Source organism: Platalea leucorodia (genome assembly GCF_965183815.1).
Source record: "Platalea leucorodia genome assembly, chromosome: 2".
Classification (NCBI taxonomy): Eukaryota; Metazoa; Chordata; class Aves; order Pelecaniformes; family Threskiornithidae; genus Platalea; species Platalea leucorodia.
In genome coordinates this window covers 127,334,277-127,356,350 of record NC_138824.1, presented here as the reverse complement: position 1 = coordinate 127,356,350, position 22,074 = coordinate 127,334,277, and the positions used below count along the sequence as shown (strand labels likewise).

Genomic DNA, 22,074 nt, shown 5'->3' with positions numbered 1-22,074 from the left:
CCAGAGCCTGCGTCCTGGGCTGCTTGGTAGCGACAAGTCCACCCATGAGCTGGCTCTGGCCTCAGTGGCACCCATGAGAAATACAACAATATACCAGCTGTTTTTTGTTCAGGCTGCCCTTGGAGCACTGTCTTTGGATGCTGCCTGGTGAAGCACGTGTTAATATGTCATTATGGTCCTGAACTTCAAGCAGAAGTCAGGGAAGGTCCAGCCAGAGGCATTATCTCTGTGGTGTTTGCAAAGATGCAGTAATTTCTATGCCTGGCTTTTTAGTCAAATATGTGGCTTAGTCTGTTTTCTTCCATACAGCTTTCCGAATGTGCAGTGCAGCGGAGTCAGCATTACAGTGGGGAAGTTTAACTTCTGCATTTACTGACTTTTGTGCTTATGGCTGTGTGAAGCATTGCATTAAATACACAGCAGTTTCTAGCACCTAATAAGGAAGGGCTCTCTTACTGTTATTGTTATAGCTAGGGTTGTTATAGTACTGGGGACAGGGAGGCTTGGTCTCACCAAGAGGATGAGGGTTTCCTATACCTATATAATGGGGAAAAAATAAACATACGCTTTGGATCCAGATCTGGATGTAAATGTTGTACCTTGGGCTCCTCTCAACTTTAAGGCTGGTTAAGTCTTTGGCTGGTTATGTTGATGGAGTTCTTTGAAGCCAATGTCAGATTTTGTCAGTGTGCTGATCTAGTCAATATTTGAACTTTATACCCCCTCTGTGGGAGTTTATGAGCACTAAACTGTGGGTATGTAGGCTTATATGGAAGTGCAAATGCTTCTCTGATTTTTATCCAAGCCAATCAGTCCTTCTGGCACGATTCAGCGAGACTGGAGCTCTGTCTTGGGGAGGGGGGAGGTTCCCAGGACCTCATGCTTTACCTCATGCTTTCAATTAGAATGAAATTGCCTCTTTTTCTGGAAAGAAAAGAAGAAGAGAGAAACGCTACCTTTCTTCCCACAATGTTTCTGTGACTTCAGGCTCAGTTATTGTTGTATGGCAATGAGCATGGCATGGCATGGCCCAACCATAGCATATCCTCACTCTGCAAATTGGCTATGGCCACTCTGTGGGGTTTATTTTTGGTTTGCCCTGTATTTCTCCCATTGCTGTACCCTTCCCTGCATCTGCAGAGAGCCTCTTCAGCCATGAAATTGTCTCCTCTGTGGTGACTTGTGGAAGTTCTTTGTGTGTATTCATTGGGCATCTTGCCTTGCTTTCCTCTCCTAGTCCCCTACGTGCTGAAGAGCTGTGCGGAGTTCATTGAGACTCATGGCATTGTGGATGGGATCTACCGCCTCTCAGGAGTGACATCCAACATACAAAAGCTGAGGTAAGGGCAATCTGTCTGAATGCCAGAGGGATTTGGTGACACTGCTCGGTACCTTTTTGCTGTTAGTCCCTCAGGCATAGACTGGGGCCAACAGAGCTCTACATTGATGCAGAAGAGAAACTGCCTCTGAACCTGGTAACGGGGAAATGCAACGTTTCAGGGAATAGTCCATGACAAAGAAAAAAAATATCTCCCTCTGTGTCTGTTAATGGGAAACGCCTGGAGGGTCTCAACACAAATGCTGAGTTGTTCTCTCTCACTTCAAGACAAAGCAATCTCTTTATATCAGTTTGAGGCCCACTCATGGGACTATGTTATGGAAACCAGAGAATAATTGAAACCTCGGGGCCTGATCCCCGGGAGACAATCTGGGCCAGGCTGCAGAGACATCTCTGCTTTCCAGTTGGATTTTTCCTCTAGCTGTAAAAGAGTACTTAGGGTGGAGTACTGGGATGTTACAGCTCTTATTCTCCTACATTGTTATGTCTCCATATTGTTTCAGACAAGAGTTTGTTTCTGACCAATGCCCGGATCTGACAAGGGAAGTTTACCTCCAGGACATCCACTGCGTGGGGTCGCTCTGCAAGTTGTACTTCAGGGAACTGCCCAACCCTCTCCTCACTTATGAGCTCTACAAGAAATTCACGGTGAGACCCTTTGCTGTTGTCATTCCTCTCCAGCAGTGGGGATGTGCTGCAGGTTCCTCCATGACAGCTCTTTGGGATTCACTCCAATGTCCTGGCTTCTGGTGCATCTATCTGTATAAACACTTCCCAGTGCTCTTCCCTTCTCATCTTGCACTGGCTCTCTTTCCCTGTCCTTGTTTCTTTCCCCCATTTCATGTTTATTTCTCTCCGTTTCTCTGCTGTTTCCTCCCCTTCATCTTGCTCGTTTTTTCACTGCATTGCTTCCTGGCTGTTACTCTTTCTCCCCACTGTGCACCTCCTCCCAGAATTACTAATTCTCTTTCTTTTCCTCATTACTGTCCATCACTGAGAGTCTTCTGGGTCACCTGGGGCTTGTGATCATAATCACAAGGGTGCGGTTTCCTCCTCTCTGTCCCTCCGACAGTCCCTGACACCTCCGCAAACTGATCGCTCAGCCCCTGGGTAAAGCACCAACTTTTCTGCATCTGTAGCATTTTTCACACAGTGTGTCAGAGCGCAAATGATGATACAGGTTATGCCAGCTATGGCATATCAGGTCCATCATGATTATGTCATAAATACAAAATGCAGAGGAAAATGGCAGCTGGCCAAGCAGAAATCTCTAACCTTGCTTAAAAGGACTGTAATTCAAAGAGTAGTAACTCGATTCTGCAAAACAACCATAGATTATACATGGATACAGTTGGAGCCTAGAAGGAGACTGCGGGGGAGCAGAAAAATAAGACCACAAAGCCTGAATTTTTAAGAGAGTTGGCTAATTTTGATGACAGATAATATTTTATTAAAAGGTGGCACAGCAAGCTATGCTTGTTGTTAAGGTTGCCTGCTTCTTACCGCTCTAAATCCACTTTCGGTTGTTCATGACAACAACAAATTTAAACCTGGTCATTGAGGCTGAAATCTTACATGCCAGAGGTGTGAATTTTCAGCTAAAAGCATTCACCAGCTTTTTAAAACAACTGGGGTGGGGGGATGGGAAGGATGGTTTGCTCACTGTTAGAAACATCCGTCCTTTGTTAAGAATTTCTGTCATCCTACTCTTTCCCATTTGCTGGGAGGTGAAGGGGACAGACATCACCAAAAATGTCAGATGTTGCAGAGAAGAGTTTTGCAAAATCATGTCCAAATGAAGCGGGAAGTGACAAGCAACCTTAGCTTCAGGTGTCGCTGTCTGCATTGCCTCTCTGCTGAATCAAGCACTTCCAAGCGGTGCTGCTATGGCACAGGAGGCGCTGAGAGAGACCTGCAAGGTCCACACAAGAAGATGTTCTCCAAAGACTCCCTGTTGCCCGCTGTGGGAAGATCTAGGGATCCTGAGGATATAGGATAGGATCTTTAAACTAGAGGCAGTCAGGATGAATAGGACCTTGAAAATATAGGATATTATTCAACCATTCACAGTAACTGATGAGCCTCATTCTTGTTGAAGCTGTTCGGCTGGTGTCTTTCTGGCTGTCAGTACTGATTTATGAAAGAAAAATGCTCTAAAGGAAACATGAAGATTTAGATGGAAACTTTTTTTAGGAAAGAATGTTTGCTGAAAAGTGCAGTTTTGGGATGATGACTTGCAGATTTTCATTAGATACATTTGGTAAATAGTTTTATTCAAAAACAAAAGGGAAAGCACTTCTGTGACTGTCTAAATGTTTCTTTTACAAATACTTTCTAAAGGAAATGTTTCAATATTAAATCAACACATCAAACTCATAAATAAAACATCTTTCAGAAAAGGGTTAAACAGCCCCAAATTTAAATGATAATGTCTTTGACTTTTGGTTGAACGTGGTGCTTTGGTTAACCTGGAACAATTGTTTTTTAAAATCTTGTGCCAGCTCCCCAAAATGTTATCATTTTGGATTGATCTAAAAGGGATTTTTTTTTTTTTTTAATCTCTGGCTTTTTAGTTTGTCCGCTCAGCCACAGAATCCATTATTCACGTAAGTCTACTCAGTAGGGATTTATAATGGGTAACCCAGCTGACAGGAAGCACAGTCAGATATCAGGAGGAAAGAAAGAAAAAGACCAATTCCCCAAGGAGCAGAAAAACTGCTAGGAGCATGTGTATGCATGGGGTGTCTGGACGGGGAACAGTGGCAGCTGTGCCGTGGCAGAAGAGCACTGGTAGGAGTAAAGGATGCATGCTAATCCCAGCCTGACTCAGTTGGAGCTGTCTGTGAGATGGGATAGGCTCCACTTTGAGTCACCAGAGTGATTCAGACATTTGTGGCTAAGGAAAGTCAAATTCTTAATGACTAGGGAGTGGTTGGCCTTTTGGTCATCACTATGTCAAGTTCACGGATGTAACATCCCAGTCATGACCTCACTGGCTATCAACTTTTGCAAAATGATGGCCTGTCACGCTCTTCAGTTTGCCATCTTGTATTCTGGTGATGGATGCTTGTTGCACAGGATAGATAAGTTGACTCTGCTTGGCTTGTTCTAGCCTGGGCATAGAGGGTCCCAGTGCTCCCTCAGAGCAAATCAGCTGTAGGAGGCCAAACCTACCTTCTCTCTCCAGACTCTACTCCACTTGGTAACCAGGTGTGCTGGTTTTGGCTGGGATAGAGTTAATTTTCTTCATAGTAGCTAGTATGGGGCTATGTTTTGGATTTGTGCTGAAAACAGTGTCGATAACACAGGGATGTTTTAGCTATTGCTGAGCAGTGCTTACACAGAGTCAAGGCCTTTTCTGCTTCTCACCCCACCCCACCAGCGAGGGGGCTGGGGGTGCACAAGAAGCTGGGAGGGGACACGGCTGGGACAGCTGACCCCAACTGATCAAAGGGCTGTTCCATACCATATGGCGTCATGCTCAGCATATAAAGCTGGGGGAAGAAGAAGGAAGGGGGGGACGTTCAGAGTTATGGCATTTGTCTTTCCAAGTAACCGTTACGCGTGATGGAGCCCTGCTTTCCTGGGGATGGCTGAACACCTGCCTGCCGATGGGAAGTAGTGAATGAATTCCTTGTTTGGCTTTGCTTGAGTGCGTGGCTTTTGCTTTACCTATTAAAGTGTCTTTACCTCAACCCATGGGTTTTCTCACTTTTACTCTTCTGATTCTCTCCCCCATCCCACCAGGGGGAGTGAGCAAGCGGCTGTGTAGTGCTTAGTTGCCGGTTGGGGTTAAACCATGACACCAGGGCTTCTGAATTGTGCACTCCCAGAATCACTAACGGAGTAAAAAAAATCGTAAATGACATGTATTCATACCATGATTAACAGGCATGTAATAAATGGAGTTACTGGTTCTTCCTTGAATTCTGCATTCTGGTGCTGTAATCCTGAGTTTTGGAGGGGGCGTCAGATGTCAAAGGCACAACACGTATGGGTCAGAAATGTGGCTCGGAGGTTTGAATAGGTCATGACCTCAGAGAAGCTGGTATTCACTTGCTAAACATTAGGTCTTTGAGACCTGGAAGTTAAATATGGGAATGAAAATCAGCATGGGGAGAGAAAAATACTGTGTACAATCTAGCTGAAATATAGTGTTTCAGATGCACCAGTTAAAGTTTGTATTTCTCTCCTTCTTCATCTTTGGACAAAGCCATTCAACTTCAGATCACAGAGTTCTTATGCTTAGGATTTCTGGTCTAATGGTAATAGGCTTTTTTTTTAAAAAAAAAAAAAAAAAGGAGCTGTAGTTATGGGCAAAAATTACTAGAAGGAGTTAACCTACTTTTAATTTAGGCAAAACAAGTGCATCCGCATCTCGTGTACACCAAACTGGTGTGTTGACTTCTTTTTCCTTGCCATCACACCAGTGAGTAAGTTCAAACTAGAAGGCATAGGTCTCAGTTCCCAGTGTTAGGGAATAAAACATGATTCATACTCATCTCTGGCCTTGAAACTGGCAATGTTTGGTTTGCTGGTGGTTGTACATGAGAAGTGGTCTGCTGGGAAAAGGACAGTGACCAGAACGGAGATGGCAGCATCATCAGTGTGGATGTTGTAGTGACTGCCACAAGAAGATGCTTCTCTAGTTGTGGCTGGTAATTTCAGGTTCATAATGTTTAAGCGACGGGTGGTTTGGGACGGGTAATTTCCTTCCTTTCCTTTCCTAGCAGTGCTGACGTCTGTCTGTAGGCAAAGCTTCTGCTGGCAGCGTGGGTCCCAGCATCTTTCTTTGAACTCGCTCCAAACTCCAGTGGCAGTAGGGTAGGCAGGAGGTTCCCAGACAGTCATGCATTGTTTGAATTTGCTGGTGGTTTGTCCTCCTCCAGCACAAATATTGAAAGGGAATAGCTGAACAGATGAATACCAATGCAGTAAACTCCTAGGAATGCAGACAAAAGCTTATCGTGGCTCTCTAAGCTCTTGGTCCATAAAGACTTGCTCAGGACCAAGATGTATAACCTTGATTCTGTCTAACCTAGTCTAATCCTGAGTATAAGAATTTATTCATCTACCTAGACAGTGATTTTGCTAAGGCTTCTCCCATCATAAAAGATGCAAACTCACACATAGTTATACTCGGTATAACTATCTTCATATGACAGCCAAAAATATTGCTTATTTTGATGAATATGGAGCATGTATATCCCAGCTGTTTTCATAACACAAGGCTTGAAAGATCTGTTTTATTTTTAACACAGTTTCAGGGGGGAGGGGTATCACTTTTTTTTTTCATAATTTTCACTTTTCTCTTTCCCTCTCTTTCTATTCCACCCATCACTGCACAAGTTAAAAAAGAGAAAAAGAAAAAAAGAAAAAAAGAAATAAAAAAAAAAGAAACATAGCTCCTAATTGAAACCCTCAGTCCTTAAATGACCCTCTCCCCAAAACATTGACCACCCTGTCCCAGCGTGTGGGAAGGATGTACTGAGGCATAAAATAACAGCGCAGCAAATCTCTGCTGTGCTGGGAACGCAAAGCAACATCTTCTACCAATAGCTCTGTAAGGTAACAAGAGAGCATTCCCTCTGAGACAGGCTGTCTCGTGTGACCCTCCTTATCCCTCTTCCTTTTCCCCTGAGTCCATTGCCAAGGTGGACTGTTTCCTTGTATCTCCGCAGGAAGCAGTATCACGCTTCCCCGAGGACGAGCAGTTGGCACGCATTCAAAATGTCATCCAGGAGCTCCCCCCATCGCATTACAGGTGAGAAGGTGTCCAGCGAGGTGCTGAGGAGCAGTGTGGTGACCCTCACCATCAGGGAATATTGCCTGAAACAGCTCTGGAGTTAATTTCCAGAAGTTAGTTCCCAAAAGCTCATTCATTTCCAAATCTGACAACAATTTATCTAGCATTTAATTATCATTGAACAAACTGTTGTTAGAGATTGAACAAGCTCTCCCTGCTGCAGTCTATCATCCTCCTTCTCCAGGTACGACCCCCGTGGCACCCTTGGCCAGTGTCCTGGGTGTGGTGAGGAGGAGAAGATGATCTGCTGGAGGCACTTGAGCAAGAGCAAAGCCCTCAGCCTTTGCAGCATCCCACTCCTCCCATCCACCTGCCATCTTCTTTCAACCCATGGTGCTAAGGATTGTTTGGTTCCTGCCCCATCCTTGGCCACCCCAGAGCACAGTTGTTCAGGTGTTCGCTGCCATCCCGTGTAAATGCTGGCGCTGTAAACCCTCTGTCCTACGGGGCCTGTTGTGCCATTGCAGACACTGCCTTCCATGAGGAGGGGACAACTCAGGCCAGGGCTGAGTCTGAGCCTTGCTGTCCCAGTGGGCAGGCATCAGTCACTTGACACTTTTTTCTCTTTTCATATGAAACCCCTGCAGAACGCTGGAATACCTGATCAAGCACCTGACTCACCTGGCCTCCTTCAGCAACATGACCAACATGCACACCAGAAACCTGGCCTTGGTGTGGGCTCCCAATCTCCTCAGGTACAGTAGAGAGTCTTCTAATCCAGAGACTAATGCTGAGCTCCAAGGGGAGCCCCTGGCACCTGAGCCTGGAGATCCATCCCTTGAGGGAAATGCAAAAACAGGGAAAAGCAGAACAACTAAAGGGAACAGTAGAGAAGAGCTAATAGCTTTTAAAAAGAGAAAAAATTCTTCCAGGTTGAATAATCTGAGGTCTTACTGCCAGCATCCAAGGAAGCTTGTGGTTTTGTGTGTTTCTTATAAAAAAAAAAAAAAAGCTGTTATTTGCAAGTTGAGCACATTGATTTAAAAATGAGGAGTTAGCTCATCACTGTGGAACGGAAATGACATTTCTGACAGTGCCAGTGCTTCTGCAGTGGGGTGGTGAGAGACAGCAAGGCTTGGAAGGGAGGGCAACCGGGCAATAATACCACAGGCCTGTGCCCGGATCTGCTTGAGCATAAGTGAGACGAGCTTGGTGGACTTAAGATGGCAGCTGGTGTCAGATCTCAAGGCCACCAGCTAGTTTGTCATGTTTGCTATGCCTGGCACTCTGCTGGGAAGAGGCCCAGATAAGATGCAGGCAGAGGTTTGACTGATATGTTGTAGAGCTAAGCAGAACAAGAAAAAATAGTATCTGGAAAAAAAATATTGAATTATTTTTTATCTTGATGAAATTCCCTTTCCCGTCCATCCCATACCCATGTATGGAGAGGACTGAACTATGCAGGGAGAGTGCAGGACTGCAGCTGGGCAGGAGAGGGGCACTGGCAGAGCTGGCAGAGGACAGGAGGGAGGGACATTGGCTGGAGATGTACAGACCTGAAAAGCATTCTCTAAAGAGTTATCTCATCCTTTTAAATCACAAAACAGGCAGAGCAGGTTCTGAAAATGAATCAGATGTTGACTCTATTGAATATCACAAAGTGGACCTTCGCTATTGAGACATTTTCATTCTAGCATCTGTCCTTGACAAAAAACCTAAGTCTGTTTCCTTTTGCAATCTTTCCTAAGTGCAAGTCCCAGCGAGGAAAAGAAAGGAGCAAGCAATGCAATTGCAGTCTCCTTACAGGGTTATCCTCTTGGCAATGCCCCAAGCTATTATCTAACACACCAGTCATTAACTTTACAAAGGATCCATTGCCCAGAGATAATTTCTTCAGCAACACTTTGGCATGTCAAGATAAGGAATGTTTCTTTGCTGAGAGCAAGAGTGAGAATGTGGGAGTGCAGGGGGGCAGAGAAGAGACTACTGGCAAAGCATTGAAAAAATTGGCATGGGGAAGACCTGAGCAGGGTTCTAAGGGATTTCACTGAGAGATGATTGAAGCATTAAGTAGGGATCTGGAAGCAGTGTTGGAAGGCTCCTGCATCGTCTTTCAGGCCCAACTTTGAAATAGCTAAAAGAGGGAGAAGAGTGGAGTTTGAGAGCCACAGTTTTACTGGTGAAGAACGTAAAAGTGAAGTAGGGAAAATAACACAGGCAGTAAAGAAAGCAGCAGAGGTGACAGAGAAAACAGGGAAAATAGTTTTTAAAAGAGTGAAAAAGCAGAGGATGAGGGCCTGTGAGGGAAGGAGAACAAAACGTGCATCAAGAGCGGGGAAAACATCCCTGTTCCAAGTCTTGCAGGAAGAAAGCTGATCTCTCCTTCCCAGGGGCTGTGTATGGCAATGCTGGCTACCGGTATACCTCTTTTCTGGTGCAGGTCAAAGGAGATTGAGGCGGTTGGCTGCAATGGGGATGCAGCTTTCCTGGAGGTGCGAGTGCAGCAGCTGGTGATCGAGTTCATCCTGAATCACGTGGATCAGATCTTCAGCAACAACAGAAAAGCCAGCTGTGCAGAGAACATCGGTAACAACCTCCCTGAACCACTCTACATGTCACTCGCCATGTACTCCAGCTCTAACTGTATCCCCTTTCACTAATATTTCAAGCACATCAACCCTTACTGTGCTCACAGACTCCCCCAAACACACCCGAGCCCAGTCCCTCATTACTCTTGTCCTCTTCATCCCCATCTCCAACATTTTCTTTTTGAATACTAGCCTCCTTCAGTGTGCTCCCAGATTGCCCTATGGCTCATCTTTTGCATGATCTCACTTGGCTTAACCCTTTCCGCAAAAGGAAGACCACCTGATTGCTTCTCAATCCTGGCCTAAACTTTCTTTCTAAGCCCATTAGCCACAGTCTAAATTCTTCTTTCAGTCTCCCCTAGTTATAATTCCTCATACCAATGATACCTGCCCTGCAGCCACCATATCCACCCAGGTCAGAGGCCACACTCCCAAGATAAAACTTAAGCTTGCGTTTTAAAAACTTATGTCTTGTACTTGGGGATGTTTTATAAAAAGAGATTTGTTTTTTCCTGGGACATCAACAGTCTTGAGAGATGCTGATTTTTGTTATTTAGTGATAGGTTTATTGTCAAAATGCTTTTAAGCCTGGGAAGTGAGAGGGCTTGGATCCACAGTGACCTCGCATCATTTCAGAAATATGCATTGTTCTGTTTTACACACTGGGAAGACTCATGATACCTGCAGAAATGAGGGAGTAACCTTTCTGCTTTCCAGCCCTGTGTCAGCTTGTCCCATCCACCTTTCCCTTAATGTGTGGCTTTCCCTGCTATTCTGTCATTGGAGCCTGCAGTTCCAGTGCAGTGCCCTGCTCGACCTGTAGCATCCCTGCTCTGCCAGTGCAGGTGACATTTCTATGCCCTTCTTTATGCCCTGGCAGAAGGCACGAAGTAAGAAACTGCTCCTGTACTGCCTTAAGCATTGCAGCAAAACACTGACTAGTAAATTCCAAGGCTTCTGGTTGTACCGCAGGTCACTGGCCCAAAACTGACCCAAGTTTTGTAAGTGCTGAACATTGCTGGCCTTTAACAGCTGTGTGGAGTCGGGAGAGGAACCTGCTGATGGTCCTGGTTGATTTCTTAGTGGGAAAGTGCTCCTTCACCCAGACCCTCTGCACAGGCAGGAGCTTGCACCATGCTTCAGCAGAAGGGCAAAGTACCATTAGGTCCAGGAGACTGTGCTTCCTTTGTGCACATTGAGGAGGTCTGTTTAGGACAGGGCTGTTGGTGGGGCGGCATATGGGAAGTTGGCTTTGCCGCTGCCCATGTAAACAGAGAACTTCAGTTTCCAGAGCTGTTGGTCACGCTCCTTTCCATAGTCCTGAAATGCATTAGGAAGGTAAAGTAATGCTGGTTTTTAGAACAGTCCCCCTTCCTGGAATAAGACAAGGAGAAAGATGTGGAAGTGAGAGAAAGAATTAGGCACCAGGTTTGGATCAGGGACTGCTCCAAAATCTGGGGAGGGAGGGAGGGAAGAAAGAAGGAGAAAGGGGAATGTGTGAATCCTGGTGGTTTTCAGAGACGCCTCTTTCACACTGAACCGTCTACAGCAGAGGCAGCAAGTCTGCAACTGCAGCCTTTGGCTGGCGAGTGTGGCCCCTGCTGGGAATGCATTCAGATGGATAAGGTTGCTGGGGAGATGGAAGACTTATCTGAGAAAAAGCCTCTCTCCCTGCACGTGCTGCTCCTTTCCCCGCTCCGCAGGAGATGTTCCAGTCAAATAAAGACATGAAGCTCTTGCTCTCGTCTCTCCTCACCCCAGGCGGGAATGTATTTTCTTGCTTTTCAGAGAGCACATCAGTTGTGAAAAGTCTGACTCTCCCCTCGGCCTCCCTGCCGATGAAACTGGTGAGCCTGGAGGAGGCGCAGGCACGGAGTCTGTCTGCTTCCCACCCTGCTCGGAAGGAGAGAAGAGAGAACAGCTTGCCTGAAATTGTCCCTGTAACTGGGTCCCTCTTCCACACAGTTGTTGACCTCCCCGACAGCAAGTAAGTGCCAAGAGGAGTGTAAAGTGCAAACAAAAAAGTGCGGGTTCCCCAGCATGATCGGGAATGAGACTTTTGTTAGTGTGATACCCCCAAACCTGCACGCATGAATCTACAACCACCATTGAGAGAAAATTGTGTGCCCTTCTCAAAAGAGGCACAGTTGCTCCTGAGAAGCATTGCAGTTGCTGAGTTCACAGCTCCATTAGTCCTCATCCCTTCGTCGGGGCAGAACCTCATAGACCTCCTGCAGGAGGAATTAATTGTCTTTGCATCCTTGTGTCAGCTCAGGATTTGGCTAAACATGGGCTGAACGTGGAGCAGGTCTGAACACAGCTCTCCACCTGCTGGTGGCTGGTCCACGGCACGCCTGGTGGCATTGACCTGCTCAGCTTCACCGTTCTGCAGGTTCCTCTACACTCATAGCCAAGCAGTAAGGCAAATTTTCACTCCTAGCACAGAGAGATATTTACATAGTGGCGCCTATGCCACCTGTGCCTATGCCAGGAGAAGAGTCTGATTTCAGCTGAGGTCGCTGCAGTTGTTGGCACTGCTGCCTAGCGTAAGTATTTATCTATTGGTCTATCTATCTCTTAATATATGGCCACTCTACTGCCTGGTTCTGAGAGATTATAGCCTCTGCAGCAGGAGGCTCATTAATCTACTGACCCATAAAGCACTGGAGAAAAGATATTTATTTGCACTTGATATATTAAAGCAAAAAGGAGCCATCTAACAGAATATTGGCAAGAGGATAACCAGCTTAAGACAAAAGGGTGTATTGCCCCTCTGGAGTGCCTTTTCCTTTCTCACTTGAAGAGAACATTCCTATCCCCAAGATATTAATCCTCTTTGTAGGACAGATTTGTGCTCTTCTGAGTACTGATCTGAAAGAAAAGCAGAGCTATGGGGGTAGAAAGCCCATTATGGAGAGCAAGACAGGGAGATAAGAGGGTTCTTACTCTGGAAGAGGGGAGATTGAAGGAGGAGTCAGAATGGGTATGTGAAGGAACTGAAAGAGAGCTTCATGCAGTAATATGCATAGAAGAAAACTGACTTCAGGAGTAGCAGCTTCTTTCTGTTTAAAGCTGGGATTTCCAAAGAGGCACAGGGAACTGAAGTCCCACTTCCTCTGACAGTTACGAGAAACTGATTTAATTCCCTTAAGCCGCCTCCTTTTCTGTTGGTACATTATACTTGCATATGATCATATAACACCTATGATTAAATTAATGTTAGCCTGAGAAGCATTAATAGCTAGTTTGTATTACAGGATCCTTTTATTTTCACTAATTCATAAAAATGATAAGACGTGGACTTTAAAGGATAGCTTTGTGCACCGAGCGAGCGATAGTACCAGTTCCATGAATTCTCTGGAATTTATCTTGCATTTTGTCATTAAAACCTGTTAAAAAGGCAATTTTTCTTTACTGTATTGCAAGATAGTTCTAGCCTCGGAAACCTCTCCTTTCTGGAGACAAGCATGGTTGATTGCTCAGTCAATCACAGTTGCGGTAGCATGGTGCCAGAGCCAACTCTCTGAAGAGTCGGCTTAGGTGTCTTTCCATCCATGACATGGTTAAATCAGCAATACAGATAAATCATTTACAGAAAAGCAAGAGCTGGTTGTGTAGCTATGCCTTGCATGCGTTAGAATTAAAAGAGGTGTGAGAAGAAAAGAGGCACAGTGTTGAGGGGAGAGAGCTCAGAGGCTTTTGTGGGATATTAAAAAGACAAAAGTCTCTAGGGTTTAGTAACCTCCTGAGCACTTTTTCCTTCCAGGAGAAAATTATCTACCAAGTCCAAGAAATGGAAGTCGATATTTAACTTGGGCCGTTCTGGCTCAGAATCAAAGTCTAAACTGAGTCGAAACGGGAGTGTCTTCGTAAGGGCACAGAAGCTCTCTGGTAAGAACACACTTTTCAGTTAAGTATTTCTCTCTGCAGCTTTCTCCTGCGATATTGATAGCATGGGCCAACCTGTATGCACATGACACTAATGCCATTAGACTTGAGATAGTCTAATGGGGTCATGTTTGTTGCCTGGTTTCATGCACATCTCATTTTCACATGATGGTGAGAAGCATCCTTTCAGGAGGATATGCCAGACAGCTACAGTAAATATTCCATTTTAGTATGTGATAAACAGGCTCCCATTGCCCAGCTGTCAAGCTTGGGGACTAGAAAATGCTGTGTAGGTTTGGATTAGTCCACTCTTCCAGCCCAGCCAGCCTCTGGCTCCTAATGTTCCTTACATGGCACTGGGTGAATAGCTGTCCATCCAGACTGTCCTTCCACTAAAGGGCATTAAAGAACCAACTGTGTTCGGTGTCTTTGTGAAATACAAGGCTCCAGGAGTTCCTATGGCTCCTGGCTCTCAGCACTTTGAGGGAAGCTATTACTTTTGCAGAATTTACAAGAGAGACATTGTCTTTTCTCCTGGCTGTAATCCCAAGTTCTAGCCCCTTGTGAGCTGCAATCTCTTAAACACTCTGCTTCCTAGAAAAATCACATGGCAGTGCCAATTCCTAGTGTTCAGAAATGATGACTCAAGTTCTAAAAATCATGAAGTTGACTTCAAAGTAATCACAATTTTTAAAAGAAAGCATATGCTTTCTTACCTGAGCTCATGAAGAAGTGTTTCAGGTTTATGTGTCCTAGGTTTTTTTAGTATCTCCAAGTCAAGAAATTTACTTTTTAAAAAGAAGATGAAGGTGGAATTTTTTTTAGATAATCTCATGACTCCAGGAGCTGGTGTTTGGAGGAGCACTACCAAACATTGCGAGACTTAAAATAAAATAGTTGATGTTGGCAACATTACCTACCACTACATATAAGAGAGGCTGTATTTGGATCAGAAGTGAGTGTGAAGCCAAATGCTGGATCCAGATCTTTTTGGACCCCTGCCTTCCCCCATGTTTTGCATGTACAGATGGCCTCGCATAGGGTGCCCATGGCAGACCTCAGAATAGCTCTCCATCCTATTTTGATCACGGGATCACCTTCTCACTTTGATAAGGAATACTCTGTCCCAAAATAGTGCTAACCCAAGGATGCCCAGGAATGACCGGAGCCCAGTGATCGTGGGGGCCGAGCCTTGTTCCAAGCACAGTACTGAGCGACAGGAGGCTGTACATTTTCACCAGCAGGACACAGAAATGCACAACCATGCGCAGAGATTTAGGCACTGAAGTAGTGCTTTTGAGAAGCAGTGCTTTAGCGCTGCCGTTTTGTATTTCTGTGTGCTCTCTGCTTACAGCCTAATGTGAGGAAACAGAGGAACTTGCTGTTGAAACTCAGCGCATGCTTTAACACAGTTTGTGTCCATGCACACAAGTCTGCAAGTCACATAAAACGCGAGCTCCACAGCTTGAATTCTGTTCCTCCGGGAAAGCGGAGCCAGTGCTCAAGACATCATGCCATATGAACATAAAAGGTAGCCAGGACTCCATATAAATGCAAAAAGTAGCTGGAGTTTCTCCTATGCTCATGTGAAAGTGAGTCCCAGAAGCATTAATTATATAAACAAATTAAATCCAACAAGCCTGCTCACTTTCTGCCTTACCTACTTTGTGTAACATTGTAAACAGCAAACTTTTTGCTCCCAGACATTTTCCAGAGCTCCACGGACCCTTTTTGGGCTGCCAGAGACTAACTTGTCTTCCTTGCCAGCTACATTCCTCCCATCTCCCCTTTTCAGAGCAGTAACAGCTACACGCTTCCAAAACCTCTCAGGAACAGACCTGTAGTGTGGCTGGTGACAAATGGCAGCTTGTTTCTGGACAAGCAAGTCCAGTGAGGATGACCAGGAAAATAGGTTGCTTACTGCCCTCATAAATTTCCCGGAGTACTTGCTGGAGGCAGGGTATGCTCATGCCAGCAAAAAAGCCTGGGAGTGCAACGTAAAAATAACCTAACATTTGCTATCAGGAATGAGAAGTGAGAAGGCATTTATGTCAGTTTAGTTAAAAATTCCCCACAACCAATAGCCTGACTTGATCGGGGAGGGCAGTGGCACATAACGGCTTTGGGGATGCTTAACTGCTTCACAGTGGAGATGGTGCTGACTGGCTGGGTTAAGTATAGCTCTCCACGTGTCCGGCAGGTGCAAAGCTGTTGTTAGTGCTAGCAGATCCCCAGCTGTGTGGACATGTGTTGTGGGTAATAAGCCGCGTGGTGTGGATACAGAGGGGGAATGCTTGGAAATGGAAAATAACTTTGATGTCTGCCTGGCATGCCCATCTATATGTAGCCTTTGGTCTTTATGGGCTGAAACCTGCAAAGCTGCAGGATCTGAAAACTGTTTCTAAAACTCATTTTCCACAGAAAAAGCAACTATTCGGCCCGCGAAGAGCATGGACTCGCTGTGTTCCCTGCCAGTGGAAGGTGAGACATCAATAACCTATACCATAAGGGCAAAGGATCGTACCTCTGCATTCTCAGCTCTTCCCCATGCCTGCATGGAGGCAGTGGCCTGTTTCTTTGCCTGCCTCACCATATTGTGTATCTTTGTATGCTCGTGCCATGGCTGCTGACATGTGCCCCCACCTTTGTGTGCATACATTTTTAACCATTTTCTGTGTCTTTTATGTTGGTGCACGCACCTGAGAGTTACCACTGTGCCCAGCTGCATCTTTATTAGCAGTGGGATTGCTTTGATTTCATTCTTGTTTATTCTGGGTGCAAAATTCCCATTTATAAGGAAAAGAATAAAGCAGTGAAAAGTGCTTGCAATAAGCCAACAAAGCCCAGTGCTGTGGTCTTTGTGGGCAATGCATGCTAGCCCTAGACTTGGCTGTATCTGACTGAGAGGGGCCTCTAATAAGAGTCTTAGGTGATTTCCACTGGAGGGCATCCTATCCAGCCCTGCCTGCCCAGCTTGAAAGAGGTCCCAGGGCTGCAGCCTGGATGACCAGTGCCTGCTGTCCCCATCTCTCTGGGGAAATGTGGGTGTTCACCAGGGTAGGACTCATCCCTGGGGCGACTGAGGAAGGCTCCTCACAGAGGAAGGTTGCTTGCGAGTGATTTGCTTCCCACTGACTCCCTCCTATCTTCCCACCTCCAGGGGAGGATGAAAAGAGCAGATTCAAACGAACAGTGACTACTGGAGGGTTTTTTGTTCCGGTGATGAAGATACGGACAGGAGGCACAGGCAGCTCATACGACCTCAGCAAGGAGAATGAGTGGGAGCGGGAAGGATCTGCCATGGGGGCCAAAGGATGCTCAGAGCTGAGTGGGGAGAAAGGTCCTCCCCGGACACCGCAGGCAAAGTCGCCCCCTGAGCAGCTGAAGGTCTTCCGGGCAGCAGAGGATGCCGAAAACGAGCAGACTTCCCCCAAAGGTGGCCGCATGTTCTACACCTCCGAAACAGCCTCCAAGTCAGGCTTCCCAAGCAGCCTCTTTCCCTTGGAGGCCTCCCCTCGTCACCAGAGGAAAGCCCTGAACATCTCAGAGCCCTTCGCCGTCTCTGTCCCCCTCCGGGTATCCGCAGTCATCAGCACCAACAGCACCCCCTGCCGCATGCCCGCCAAGGAGAAGCTTTCCCTCTCCAGCCTGGAGGAGCTGTCTTCCTTGGTGGCTGAGAGCACGAGTCCCTCTGTCCTGGAAGCTGGGACGCACATGAGGGCAGAGCAGGCACCGGAGCGGAAGGAGAAACAGCCAGGGCCCACCCTGCCAGTGGAAGCATCCAGAGGTAAAAGTGTGTTAAGGAGGGGGATGCGGAGCCTCTGTTGGGCTACTGGAGGTGCCCTGCAGCTTGGTGGCGTGAAGGTTGCTCCAGCCTGCTCTTACGCCAGGAAAGAGACCAAGCTGTAGCAGGGTTGACCGTAGCAGGTCAGGTTGGTGCTTGCTGCAGTAATGAGACTGGGGAGGTGGGTGGCCTCCCAGCAACGTCCTGTTGTGCCCGGAGGGAGCTCTTTAGCTTTGTTAGTTGGCATTGGGTTGAAACAGTACTGCTTTGTCTCAGGGCACATGTTTTCAGTCACAAGTAGTCACGTCGTTCATTTGTGTTTCTGATCCAGGCTCTCACCCTGAGGAGCAGATGGCAGCCAGGAAAACCGAGTCCTTAGAAACTCCACAGCCCGCAGCAGAAAATCAGGAGACGTCTTGTGAGCAAAGCGGCTGCACAAGCAGCACCAGCAGACCCCGGCAGTCTTCAGAGCAGAGTCCCACCTTGGAACAAACACCAGCCTCAGAGGTTCGTATGGGGCTGCTCCCTGCAGACAAGGCAGAGCAAGGTCAGCTCAAGATGAAGGATGTCTCCTCAGAAGGCAGCTGTGTCCAGCAGGAGATTGAGACAGCTAAGACAGAAGAAGGGTCATGCTTAAGAGATGTGGTAAGGAAGAAAGCATGAGAAAAAAGATGGGGGACAATGTCATGGTGGTGACTGGGGGGTTGTTTAAAGTTTCGTTGTGTGTCCATAGTCATGAAAACTCAGCCTATGACCTAGGCTAAGCAGGGTCAAGAATTGACCATGTACTGATTTCACTTCTGTCCACATCACCATGTGGTGATTTACCTTTACACAACTACCTACTGTCCCCTTTTGGTCTTCTCTTCCTGTAACTATACGATTGCAGTCAGTACATTCTGTCTGCTCTGACTCTCCAGATGCGAGACTGTCCAGATGTCTGAACATTTTGACTCATGGTCTCTGAATTTCCCTTCTGTTTTTGCTGTCCCATTTGTCCTGGACAGCCTGAACAGTCCTTTTTTCTTCCATTCTCTACACACTATTTTTTTTTATTATTATTTTTGCCTCCTCTGTATCTCTAGCAGAGCTTTTTCACCAAGTTTCTTACAGCGATACTCATCTCTGGACAGCTATTTAAAGAGCTGTTGGCATAGCTCCTTGAATAGATTATTCATTCCAGTTCGTGTGTGATTTGGGAATGCAGATCCTCTGGCAAAGCCAAGCGAGCCTGAATGGGAAGAGCTGAGAAACAGGCTGAGACATTCCAGCTACTCGTTCACCTCACTCTTTCAGTACATCTGTCCAGGCCTCATTTTGGCTGCACCTTGGATCTTCTCATCCATAAACCCACTTGTTTATAGGCGTATTTCCTTCTTTGAAATGGTAGCAGTATGTGTGTCTGTGTTTCTGTACCCGTGAGTGTGCTCATCCAGGAGCCTGTCTATTCTAAGAGGGCTGTTTGAGGAAAATGGAGGGGTATTTACTGGTAAGGTGTGAGCTGCCAGGTCATGGCTTTTCTTCTGTTTTTCAGACTGAGGAGGACCCTGCGAATACCCTTCTGGAACCGCTGTGGCCAGAGATACATCAGGAACTGAAAATTATTGAACCTGAAGAGGAGCTATTGCTCTTGCCAGCAGCTGCCCCCAAGATGGGCTTAATTTCTGAATCCTCTTCTTCAGTACAAACAGATAGTTCTTCCTCCGGCACAGGGCAGAGTCCGACAGTGTCTGAGCAGAATTCTGCAAGCAGAACACCACAGGTAACAACTCAAGTGCCTTTATTTGGTGCCACCGGCATGGAACGACAAGACAGCCTCCACAACTGCCAATCTGATGTGGTTGCACAGCAGAGCTGTGCTTCAGCCCTACCCAAACTGGGTACTCTTCCGACTGGCACCGCTGCTCCAAAGAAGCATCACCCAGTGGTGGACAGCAGGAGTGAATGTCTCACTCCTCCCCTGGACTGGAAGCTTCATAGTCAATCAGAATGTAATGAGGTTGCCCCAAGTGATGAATTTTCTTGTTCCAAAGGAGCATGTCCAGAGTCAGGGAGAGAAAAAGATACCACTTGCCAGCCGCAGAGGGAAAAGGATGGTCTTGTCAGAGTCCAGACTCAGAGGGAGAAGCCTGAGATAATGACTGGTGGTGACAGGGACACATTCTCCTCCAAGGCGCTGAGTGGAGCTGGAATCCAGGAGCTGAAGGAGGGCAATGCTGTTAGCAGAACCCATGATGTTGGTGACCAGGATGATGAGGATACCTGGACAGATAATGTGCAGAGCTTAGAACTTGTGGAGCCATGGGAGGATCACCAGTGGGTTACAAGCCCACTCCATTCCCCCACCTTTAAGGACATTCAGGAGAAGATGATACAGGAGTTTCAGCCACAGAGCCAGAGAGCAGAGACAGGCCTTTCTCTTAGACCACGATTCAGTCGCAGCCTCTCCCTGGACAGTAAGGACACAGTGATGAGTCTGTGGACTATCCCATTCTCTTTCATAGATGCCACTGACCAGCAGCAACCATGCAGTGACATTCTGCCAGTGACTTGTGAGCTTCCCAAAACACAACCCATCTCCCCTTCTAGTTTGGGCAAAGCTAAGCAAGATGAGAATGGCACAAGTCCTCCAGAAGAACCTTCGAAACCTGAGGAGCTGGTGTACCCCCTCAGCAGGGAGGAAGCACCAGCTGAGAAAGAAGGACCCTCCAGAATCCCTCTTTCAGAGCCAGAAGAAAAGAAAGTGGATGTGAGCAAAGAAAACCCTTGGAGCGCAAAGCTTGAGCTGTCTTTACCATACCAAAATAGCCCAGGCAGTTCTTCACAGGCGAAGAACACAAAGGAGGAGTTATCCATGTCTCAGGACACTTCCCTGGGAGGAGAGACTGTTACCAAAGTGTTGTGCTCTGCCACTGAGTCACAGCTCAGTAATAAAGGTGAAGAAACACCTCGCAAAGTGAAGACTAGGCCATCATCCCTCAACTTGGATTCGCTCCTTCCAGCCCCAGATTTCTTCACATTCGAGAGCCTGTCCATACCCTCTGCCCCTGGGAACCTCTCGTGCGGGCAGAAGGAAGTAAAAAGCAGTGATTCTGTCCCATCCCTGCCAACTGCCTGCCCTGCTGCCAGTAAAGGCATTCCCTGGGGGTCTCATTTCAATACCCACATGGATCTAGACTTGGATTACCTGGCAGTGGCCCACGCCACCACTGGCCGTCGTAACTCTGCCCCTGTCAGCGTGTCAGCGGTCAGGACCTCCTTCATGATTAAGATGTGCCAGGCTAAAGCGGTGCCTGTGATACCGCCCAAGATTCAGTACACCCAGATCCCCCAGCCCCTGCAAGCTCAGAACGCTGCTCCGCAGGCAGAGAAGAAGGAAACAGAAGCCAAGCAGGCTGTCAGGCAGACACAACGGGTGGCATGGAGCCACATGGAGGCCCCCAAGAGCCCACTGGCAGAGAAGAAAGCCAAAGCAGAAAAAGAAAACAGTGACCCAGCTCAAAAGGACTCAGCCTGCCCTTGGCACAGCAGCCTTGGCTCTCTGCTGGAGCCATCTCAGTCCAGTCATCACCCTGCTCTGGATGCCCCTGTTCTGCGCCGAAAGCGCACCTCTGAGGGGGAGACAGCTGGAGATAACCCGCAGTCCTCAAAGATGGAGAGACCATCAGGGTTCTCCAAGCCTTCTTATAGATCTAGGCCCGGGAGGCCCCAGAGTCTGATTCTCTTCAGTCCCCCTTTCCCCATTATGGACCATCCCTCCTCTTCAGGAGACTCCAGGGTGTTGTTATCACCCATAAGGAGCCCCACTCAGACCACCTCTTCGAGCCCCATTTGTGGCGATCTGTCTGAGACTTCGCGGACAACGCCTGAGGGGGTGACGCTGCGGAACAAAATGACCATCCCCAAGAATGGCCAGAGACTGGAGACCTCTACTAGCTGCTTTTACCAGCCCCAGAGGCGCTCTGTGATTCTGGATGGACGAAGTGGGAGGCAGATTGAGTAGCAACTGCTTCTCTTATTCTTTTTCCTTGGGATGGGATGGGAGTGTCCAAGACCAACTCTGTTGCCATTTTGCTGTTTTTATAACTATATTTTGTGCAAGATGGACCCAAATTCTTTACGGTTTCCTGCAAAGCATTTTGCTACGGAGGGTCATAGTCTTTTTGTCTTGCTTTTCCTTCCCTTTCTCACCCCTGCCTAGTCCCTCACTGCCTGCTTTTTTTTTTTGTAAGCCAGTCCCAGGGAACTTGCATTTCCTCATACTTATTGTCTAACAAGCCCTGTGAAAGTTTCATCCTCCCTATGGAAAAAAGGAGAAATAAATCTTGGTATAATTAGAAAATAGGGCTGGGGGGAAACACTGTTCCAAAGCACTGCAGCCCAGGGTACAGGGGCACAACATCTGCTGAGGAGGTAAGTCCAGATGTTTGGGACCTCCTTCCATTGTTTCCCAGCCACCAGTGAAGGACCATGCTTATCCATTTCTGTTGTCTGATTTAGACAGTGTAAATAAACAGTGCAAAGAGACTGGGGATAGCTGAAGAGGAAGGTGAAGCTGGCATGAGCAAGTCATACAGAGTGTGAGACACCCAAGCATGCTCCAGTGACAAACATACAACCTGAAGGCACTGCCTCCGGCTCTGTTCTTGCATCAAAGATGTGCTCTTTCCAGCACGTGCAAGCAATGAAAGTAGCTGGACAGGAAACGCCTAGCTGTTCTTTTAATCTT

General features: G+C 47.0%; 1 protein-coding gene across 1 annotated transcript in view; it reads left to right on the top strand.

Annotated features, from left to right (window-relative positions):
- Positions 1–21,517, top strand: part of ARHGAP31 (Rho GTPase activating protein 31) — a 56,624-nt gene extending 35,107 nt beyond the window's left edge. The window contains exons 2-12 of the mRNA XM_082305141.1: positions 1,238–1,340; positions 1,843–1,987; positions 7,021–7,103; positions 7,733–7,840; positions 9,526–9,671; positions 11,462–11,660; positions 13,440–13,564; positions 15,983–16,042; positions 16,722–17,348; positions 17,677–17,990; positions 18,880–21,517. Of these exons, the coding sequence (XP_082161267.1) occupies positions 1,238–1,340; positions 1,843–1,987; positions 7,021–7,103; positions 7,733–7,840; positions 9,526–9,671; positions 11,462–11,660; positions 13,440–13,564; positions 15,983–16,042; positions 16,722–17,348; positions 17,677–17,990; positions 18,880–21,348 (4,379 nt within the window). The 3' untranslated portion in view covers positions 21,349–21,517. The remainder of the gene's footprint in view (positions 1–1,237; positions 1,341–1,842; positions 1,988–7,020; positions 7,104–7,732; positions 7,841–9,525; positions 9,672–11,461; positions 11,661–13,439; positions 13,565–15,982; positions 16,043–16,721; positions 17,349–17,676; positions 17,991–18,879) is intronic.
- The last annotated feature ends 557 nt before the right edge of the window (positions 21,518–22,074 follow it).